The 9,244-nt window shown below is 55.3% G+C and overlaps 2 protein-coding genes across 2 annotated transcripts; one reads left to right on the forward strand and one right to left on the reverse strand.

Moving 5' to 3' along the window:
- The first annotated feature begins 588 nt into the window (after positions 1 to 588).
- ATF4 (activating transcription factor 4) lies at positions 589 to 2,643 on the forward strand. Its single transcript, XM_068970819.1, has 3 exons — positions 589 to 766; positions 1,347 to 1,667; positions 1,763 to 2,643. Exons 2-3 carry the CDS (start codon positions 1,442 to 1,444, stop codon positions 2,596 to 2,598), a joined length of 1,062 nt encoding a protein of 353 aa, XP_068826920.1. The 5' UTR covers positions 589 to 766; positions 1,347 to 1,441; the 3' UTR covers positions 2,599 to 2,643.
- Positions 2,644 to 5,499: 2,856 nt separating this feature from the next.
- RPS19BP1 (ribosomal protein S19 binding protein 1) lies at positions 5,500 to 9,023 on the reverse strand. The gene is made up of 4 exons (XM_068971845.1): positions 8,945 to 9,023; positions 8,663 to 8,791; positions 6,274 to 6,371; positions 5,500 to 5,903 (listed from the first exon to the last, which is right to left on the reverse strand). The coding sequence occupies exons 1-4, from the start codon at positions 8,994 to 8,996 to the stop codon at positions 5,769 to 5,771; spliced, it is 414 nt and encodes a 137-aa protein (XP_068827946.1). The 5' UTR covers positions 8,997 to 9,023; the 3' UTR covers positions 5,500 to 5,768.
- Positions 9,024 to 9,244: the final 221 nt, after the last annotated feature.

The following is a 9,244-nucleotide window of genomic DNA, read 5'->3' on the forward strand; positions in this document are numbered from 1 at the left end:
CCAATTCAAAGCGCTACCACAGAAAAACGCGAGTGGGCGACAGCGCCAGACGGCGGAACCTCACCGGCTGCTCCGCCCCTTCCCGCGCAGATCAGGAGCTTGAGCCAATAGAAACTGGAGATATAGATGACTCACCGTGCCTGACCAATCATCTCGACGCGCTCGCTCCTCCATTATCTCGCGCGAGAACCAGGAGACCGTCTACTTTACAATAAAAACCTTTCTTGGGAGTTAAAGACTTCTTTCTCCGCCCCTCGAGCCAACGCCGGAAGTGAGTGTACGGATCCCTCCGCGTTCTCTGGCGGCGGCCTAGAGTGACTCTTTGATCTTAAAAGCCTTGTAAAGAAGTACACCTTTTTCCTGAGGCCGTAAATAAAAAAACAACTAATTCTCTTTTCACTGGTATGCCCTAGACATAAAAGTGAGAGATTTGGAAACGGTCGGGGCGTCGGATACATGACAATACGTGGGTAGGAGGCGCGAGTCACGTGACGGCGGCGGAAGGATGTGGTCTGTGATGCGTCCTCACAGAAGCAGAGTCTATAAAGGAGCCGCGCTTGGCTTGCTGTCGCCATTTTTTCTTCTTCCCGCCCATAGATGTAGGTCCTCCGGGCAAGTGCGCACAGTCTCTCCTCCCGCTCCCCCAGGGTCCGCGGCCACCATGGCGCATTAGAGGCAGCAGTGCCAGCGGCAGCATCGGCCTTTGCAGCGGCGGCAGCAGCACCAGGCTCTGCAGCGGCAACCCCCCAGCGGCTTAAGCCATGGCGTAAGTACCAGGGAGGAGCCGCTCTGGCCGGGGTCCCCAGGTCGGTGAGGGGTTTTCGCCTGCTTGGGCGCGGCCGACGGCCTGGCGGCGTCGCGGAGGGGAAGCGGTTTTACGAGCGCCCTGGCCGCGTGACTCCTGCTTGGGTGTCTCCGAAACACCGGTGCCCTTGTGTCGGGGGGCCGCGGCGTTTTGCCGTAGAGCGAAGCCCTGGTCGGCCCCGGGCTCCCCGGAAACCACCGGAGTCCCATTTGGCGTCTCGCGAAACGTGGCAGCAAAGATGGCGGCGGGGCAGGGCGGCGGCCGCGGCCTGAGTCGTAGGGGCGTGGGCGGGGCCGGCGGCTGGTGCCGGATTTGGGCGCGAGGGTGGGGCGACTTCCTCTTGTGGCCGCTACGGAAGGGCCGGGCGTCCATCTTGTGCGGCCTCATAGAAGGGTGACACCATGGCCTTGGGGCCACGTGGTCGTCCGTAGTTTCAACATGGAGTGGAGTTCGGATTTGGCCATCCTGCCTAATGGGTGAGAAGATGAAATTCTCGGACCAGCTGATTTCTAATGGGACTCGGTTTCTAATTGTTATCCAGGCTTTTCACGGCATTCAGCAGCAGCCTTGCTGTAACCGACAAAGACACCTTCGAATTAAGCACATTCCTCGAATTAAACACCAAAACCTCGCAACATGGCCGAGATGAGCTTCCTGAGCAGCGAGGTGTTTGTGGGGGACTTCGAGTCCCCCTTCGACCAGTCGGGTTTGGGGGCTGAAGAGAGCCTAGGTCTCCTAGATGACTACCTGGAGGTGGCCAAGCACTTCAAACCTCATGGGTTCTCCTGCGACAAGGCTAAGGCAGGCTCCTCCGAATGGCTGGCTGTGGATGGGTTGGTCAGTTTCTCAGACAACAGTAAGGGTAAGGAGGGATTTTTTTTTAATCTGCTCGTGGGATCTGGTGATAGGGGCTTCTACATTTGATTCACGTTTCTTCCGACTTTCTATCTTTTCCAGAGGATGCTTTCTCCGGGACAGATTGGATGGTGGAGAAAATGGATTTGAAGGAGTTTGATTTTAATGATACCCTGTTGAGTATAGATGACCTGGAAACCATGCCAGATGAGCTCTTGGCCACGTTGGATGACACGTGTGATCTCTTTGATCCCCTACTCCAGGAGACTAACAAGGAGCCCCCCGAGATAGTGAACCCAATTGGCCATCTTCCAGAAAGTTTACCAACAATTGACCAGGGTGCCCCCTTCACTTTCTTGCAACCTCTTCCCCCTTCCCCAGGGGCCCTGTCTTCCACTCCAGATCATTCCTTTAGTTTAGAGCTATGCAGTGAAGTGGTTATCTCTGAAGGAGATAGCAAGCCAGACTCGACCACTTCCATTACTGTGATCCCTCAGTGCATAAAAGAGGAAGATGCCCACTCAGATAACGATAGTGGCATCTGTATGAGCCCTGACTCCTCTCTGGGCTCTCCCCAGCATAGCCCCTCCACCTCCAGGGGCTCTCCAAATAAGAGCCTGCTATCTCCAGGTGCCCTCAGTGGCTCTTCCCGCCCCAAACCCTACGACCCTCCTGGAGAGAAGATGGTAGCAGCAAAAGTAAAGGGTGAGAAGCTGGATAAGAAGCTGAAGAAAATGGAGCAGAACAAGACAGCAGCTACTAGGTACCGCCAGAAGAAGAGGGCAGAACAGGAGGCCCTCACTGGGGAATGTAAAGAGCTAGAAAAAAAGAATGAGGCTCTGAAAGAGAAGGCAGATTCCTTGGCCAAGGAGATCCAGTATCTTAAAGATCTGATAGAAGAGGTTCGCAAAGCAAGGGAGAAGAAAAGGGTCCCTTAGTTAGGGTAGTCAGGAGTAAATGCGCTTGTATATAGGAGGCTGAAGCTGTTTTAATAAATTATTTTGTAGTGAAAGTACTCCTGCAGTCTGGTGTGTTGCCTCTGGTAAAAGTCCTGATGAATCCCCCAAAGTCTCAATTGCTGTGGGTTGGCTGTCAGTATTTAAATGCACAGACCTTAAATTTCTTGACACTGTTGGGCCATAGGTGAAGATTTAATAACCTGCTGTGCTAGGTCTTATCCCTAATTAGGGATGGAACCTGGACCCTTTGCATCAAGAGCAGGAGTTTTAACCTTTGGGCCATGAGGGAAGCCCCAGGATGACTGATGGGACTTGAAACAATGAGTTGGTTTACATCCCTCCAGTAGGTGGTTGGGTTTTCGCTGAAAACCAATACTTGACAAAAAACCAAACCATTAGATTTGACGCTACCACCCTTGGGTGTGAGGCTGTGGAATTTAGCCTAAGAAACAGGTGGGGGTAGGAAGAGCTTGGACTCCACTTCTGTTTTTGTGGCAACATTAAATACCCAGATAAGACCCCATGTATGTGTGAAGTCGCTCAGTCGTGTCCGACACCATGGACTAGCCTACCAGACTCCTCTCCATGGGATTCTCCAGGGGATCTTCCCAACCCAGGGATTGAACCTGTCTCCTGTATTCCAGGCAGACGATTTAACCTCTGAGCCACCAGGAAAGCTGAAGTGGATGAGTGGGGTCAAAAGGTTGGCTGGTTCTCAGGCTCCCCTCTGGCACCTAGGCCAGCTGGAAGGCCTGCTATCCATTGGCGGTGGGAATCAGGGAAGAGTGTCAGCATGGAAGGGCACGGGTTATGCTGCTATTGAAACCCTGGCTGGTAACATCTTAAAGCAGGTTATGGCAGACATTTTCTTGGGGATTGTTCAGACGATCCCAGCCTAGATAGGTTTCTTCTTCCCTTATGTCCTTTGGAGCCTGTGGAAGGAAGATGAGTGTACTATCATGAAAGACAAAATAGCTGAGTGGGTCACAAGGGTGATGGGAATGTGGCACCAGGCACTGCTGTAAACACAGTGCCCATGGTGACCCATGTCCTACAGTGGGGGGTATTCAGAGTGGTAGGGCTAGCTGTTTGAACCCAGGGCTGGGCTGCTTGGTGACCTAGGTGGGAATTTCCCTCCAGCACACCAAGGGTGTATGTGGCCTGCGTGACTTTCGAGGTCTTAAGTACCTAAGAAGGACAGGGAAAGTTGTGGACACACAGAATGGGGAGAGCACCTGAGAAAGCAGCTCAGGCAAAGCCTTGGAGGTGGGGATGGAACCCCAACAAATAACCTCCAAGAGGATGGCCCCACCCCAGCCCTGCTAGAGGAAGTCACTGGAGATGGCCCACCCAACTCTAACATAAACTTGCCTCCCACCCACGTGTGCCCATGCGGCTGTCTGGCTAGGGCCTCAGCCGGCCCTTCCACTCATGGAGGCCCAGGGCAGTGGATGGCTGGACCAGCCCACCCCATGTGGAAGCCACAGGAAGCCTTGGCTGGGGCTCTGTTGTTTACCCTAGGGTCTCCTCCAGGCAAATGTGCCAGCTGCTCCAAACCACCAGAGACATGCTTCCAGGTGCTTCACGGCCATTCAGAGAACTGGTCTTTCTAGCCTTGGCCTCAACACAGCAACCCAGTGTCCTCTTTCTTGGCTCCTGAGCCTGCCTTTCCCATCAGATGTCAGGTGCATCTTGTTAGGAAAGGGGGCCTGATCAGCCTGTTCTTCAGAGAACAAACTGGTGAGAGGCAGTGAGCAGCTGAGCCTGCTTCTTGCTAAGCTACTTAAAAGAGGAAGCACACCCAACCACCTCTCCCTGTGGGGGGAGGAGGGTGGAGAGCTCAGGGCACACCAGCCTCTCCCTTCTTGGACAAGCCCATCTGAGGACATTGGCACAACACTGATTTGGAGTCTTGGCTCCTTTCCGCCCATCTTGACTTCCTGGAAGGCAGGCCAGCTTTCTACTCAGATGGTGGCCACCTGCAGACAGGAAGGATTCCAACCTGGACTCAGGCAGGTCTGTGGTCCCTCTGTGTCCCCACTGAGGATGGAAAGCTGGCTAATAACCAGGGAAAGTGCTCCCCATGCCAGGATGGGTGTGTAAGGGGTAAAATCTGCACTAAAGAAGCCATGGTGGGGTGGGCCAACTCTTCCCAGCCACGGAGCCCTTCGGAAGTTCTCACCAGACAATGCATGTCCTAACAAGCCTTTTAGGGATGGGTGGGTGGGTGGGGGCCTTACAAGAGCCAGACTAGCAGCCTGAAGGCCTCCAGGGCCCTTTCTCCACAAGGCCCCCAACTTGTCCTCAGAAGGAACTCCTGGGGCTACCAGGACTTGTCATCAATACCACACTGAAGCCTGAGCTAGGCAGCACCATTCACCCACTCAGGCATTCTGCTCAGCAGTGCCTGTGCCCGCCAGATGTGGCCCAGCCTCCACCTTCCCCCTCACCTCGCTAGTTCCCACCTCATGACAGAGGTTAAGAGGAAAAAAAAGTAGCCTTTGATATCTGTCCCCCAACTGTGTGTGCACGTGCCCTGGGCACTGGCCTGAGGCAGCAGTGATCCCTCCCTCAGATCCTGGTGTCGGCTTCCCTGGAATGAGGCCCCAGCAGCTGTGGGTGCTATTTTTGCCTCAAGAGCTGCCTTCTGAGCCGTGGCTGCCCGCCAGAGGGAGGAGGCCCATGGAGGCTGTGAACTGCTCTCTGCTGGCATCTGCACTGGGGCTGGGCCCAAGAACTTCTCACCTGGAGCCTAAGAAGCAGCTGGAGGGGTGGGAGGGTGGTGGTGGAGGCTCCTTGGTACTGGGGGAGACAACGGAAACACCCTGTTAGAGCAGTACACAGCCCCTGGGCCACATTTATTAGAACCCGAAGCCCACCCAGTAGCCCTCCTCCTGTCAGAGGTGTGGTCCCCAAGGGCCCAGTGACCGGCCTCTCCACAGCAAACAACCCAGAGGCCCTCCCTGGGCCAAAGCAAACAGAACAGTCGGAAGTGTTTCTTCCTGGGAGGCAGGTGGTACCTCCTGAGCCTGGAAATGTCAGCTCAAGTCTGAGCGAAGGTCCTCCCGTGGGCTTCCAGCTTGCCAGCTCCCCCAGGGGTTCCCCACTTCGGGCTGAGACGTCAGAGGAGGCTGCGCCCTCCTGGGAGCCTAGCTGCCGAAATATTCCTGCTGGAACTTCTGGAAGTCTTCCTCGGTGAACACGGTGCCCTCGGCCTTCTTCTTCTTCTTGGTCTTGGTCACAGGCCGGTCACAGGCCTTGCGGCCCCGGTTCTGGCGCACAATCTGGGGGCGTGTGGGGGTCAGGAGCCCTGGGTGGTGACTCCGCCACCTAGAGCCCCACAGCGTGGCAGGGCTGCCCTCTCCCCCGGCCCTCACCACGTCTGGGGAGGGGGAGGGCACATCGTTTCCATTCACAGAGGAGCCAACCGAGGCCCAGAGGGGTTGCTGGGGAGTGAGGCCAGGCTCCCACCTTCCCTGATATGCTGTCAGTCCTCTGAGGAGGCCCCTCACTGCACAGCAGTGTGTCCAGCTCTCGGGAGCCTGGGGGCGGTGGCCCACCCACCACCCTAGGCTCAGGGCTGAGACTCCCAGGGATCCCCGGGACAGCCTCAGCTTCCACCCCCACTTCCCACAGCCCATCCCCCTGAAGAACCTGCCGGGTGATGGATTCGTCCACTGTGCTTCTTGCACTGGTCATAAACCTCAGGTTTACTCCAAGGTAACCTCGACGCTCTCTCTTCCGGAACTCAGCTGTGGAGGCAGGGAGGGTGGTATCATTCCAGATTCACTCCGTGGAAGCCTTCTGGGTCCCCTTCTGACACCTCCCCACTCCACCCCCACCCTCCAGCCCTGCTGAAGGCCCCATCATCCATTCCCCATGTCACTGCAACAGTCTGGCTTCTTATGTCAAAACCACACTCCACATAGATCCCGCTCAAAGTCCCCCTTGGTTCCAGCTGCTCAAGTGATTTATTCAACAAATGTGTCCTGTGCATTTACTGCGTGTCAGGCACTGTTCTAGGTGCAAGAGCACAGAGCCGGAAACAGCAGAGCAAAAGTCCTGCCCTCATGGAGCTTCCATTCCGAAGGAAGAGAGATGGTAAACAAGGCAAACAGTAGTTCAGAAGGTGGACGTTTTATGGAGAAAAAAAGAACGGCAATCAGAAAGGAGGAATGCAGGGGATGGGGGGAAGGTGGCAATTCTAAATAAACAGCAGGCTCTGAGAAGACCTGAAATTCACTGAAGGAAATTCTGAGCAAAGACTGGAGGAAAACAGCATTAAACTGTGGGCGGAAGAGCATTCTGGACAGAGGGAACAGTCAGTGCAAAGGCTCGGAGGCAGAAGTGTGACTAACGTGCTTGAAGGAAGCGGAGGGGTGAACCTGAGGGTTGGAAGCTGGAGGGGGCAGATCTTGGGGGGCTTTCAGCAGGCACGGAGGCATGAGAAGAACTCAGGCTCTCACCGAGGCCGGTGGGAGCCCCTTGGAGGGTGCAAGGCAGGGTAGAGACAGGTCTGACTTAGGATTTTATGGCATCACTTCAGCTGCTATGCTGAGAACCAGATGACTGGGGGAGGGGGAAGGAGGAGGCCAATTAGGAAGTTTTTGTAATAATCCAGGCAAGAGACGGTATAGCTCCGACCAAGGTGGCATCCACAAAGGTGTCCTTCAGGTTGGCCCTGAGAGCCCTCACTCATGTGCCATGGCAGGGTGGTGGGATGGGGTGGGGATGGAGGGGGTGCCCGCTCCACCCTGGAATCACTGTGGCTCAACCCAGGCTCACTTCCCTGATTTCACACTTGCTCCTGCTGTCTTACCTCCCAGAGACTCATAGTTCTTTTAACAAATACCTGAACACCTTTATATTGCACCAGGCCCTGGGGAATTGAGGCTTCTTTTGTGGCTTAAGACAGTAAAGAATCTGCTTGTAATGTGGGAGACCTGGGTTTGATCCCTGGGTTGGGAAGATCCCGTAGAGAAGGAAATGGCAGCCCATTCCACTTTCTTGACTGGAAAATCTCATGGACACAGGAGCCTGGCGGGCTACCGTCCCCGGGGTTACAAAAGAGTCAGACACAACTGAGCAACTAACACTGGGGATTTGAAGACACATTAGGAGCTCAAGTCCTGCCACAGGTCAAAACATCGAAACACCCTGCCATCCTGCCCACACTGTTTCTCAAGTCTGTACATCTCATTAAGTGTCACCAAATCCCTCAAGAGGCTCCCTCCATCCTCACAGCCAATCCACCACTGACACCATCAGCACAGCTTCCATCTGCAGGACTCTCTTGTTATCTCTGCACTGTCACCGGTGCACAGGCCACAGCACCTTCTGCTTGAAGGGACAGGTGGGAGCAGGGCTCTGGAGACACACTGCCTGGTTTCCACCTGTACCATCTGGGCAGGGGTCTGTTTCTGCATCTGAGCAATGGGGGTAATGACAGCGCGGACCTCACAGGGTTGTGAGGAACAAATGAGCAAACATTTGTCAGAGGCTGAGAACAGCACCCAGAGTGTTAACTTGTATTAAACGCTCAGTGTCTCACCCTCCTTTACTGTATGTCACCTCAACCAGGCTTCTTTCTTTCGACATTTCAAAGATTAATAGTAAACTTCTGATTGCACATATGCCAACAGTATACTTCCCCCAGCTCATATATTCCCATCAGGTCTGTGCTTAAATGTCGCTTCCTCAGTGAAGTCTTTATTCTAAGTCCCTTTCAAAGTACCCTAGTTTTACAGCACAAATCTCATCACAGAGACCCAACCTGACCCAACCCAAACCCAAAAACAGTTTGAAAACGCTGATTTTGAAACTCCTCAGTGTTCTCTCCCCACTAGGACTGTAGACCTTGAGGGTCGGGACGATGTGACTCGTTCATCTCCGTGTTCCCCAGGACCCCGCTCCGCGGCAGTCGCACGGCAGGTAGTCTAGAAACGCCTGGGTAACACGTGAAGCCCTGACTTCAGCGCCAGTTCCTCCAGGGCACCGCCCCCGGCCCCCGGAAGCAGCGCGTTCAGCCCCTTCCCAAGCTCACCCAGCGCCGACTTGGGCACCTTTCCCTTGGCGGAGTTCCGCAGTTTCTGGGCCTGGGTCGCCTTCGCCTTCCGGGTCCGCTTCATCGGAGCTTGGCTCGGTTTGGTGTGGCCTGGAGCGGCGCCGGGGGCTGTAAAGAACGGGCTCGGGTCGGAGGGCGCTCAGGGTTCCCATCCCACCGAGGCTAAGACTGGTTTGGATCGTTTGGCGCCCTCGGGGCTCCTGCCCCCAGCCCCTGCCACCTTCCCGCCTGGCCGAACGTCCTCGGACAGAGCCTCCTCACCCTCAGGAGCCCCCAGTAGCTCCAAGCCGCGCCGCAGCAAGGCAGCCGACATAGCTGCCCTTAGTTCCGCCCACACAGCTCAACTACTTCCGCCTTGGCCCCCTTGGTGGTTTCGGCGGAAACCTGAGCCAGAAGCAAAAGTTCCACAGTGAGCGAACGGAAGTGCCCACCTTCCTTAGAACGCATGCGTAAGGTTTACTAATCGGCGGAAAGGGGGCGGGATCTGGAGGCGGGGCCAAAGCGCCAAAGAAGCATTTGTTGTCCAATCGCAACCCAATCAACCCTTTGCGAGACAGGCGG

This window comes from Capricornis sumatraensis, chromosome 4, assembly GCF_032405125.1.
Source record: "Capricornis sumatraensis isolate serow.1 chromosome 4, serow.2, whole genome shotgun sequence".
Lineage (NCBI taxonomy): Eukaryota > Metazoa > Chordata > Mammalia > Artiodactyla > Bovidae > Capricornis > Capricornis sumatraensis.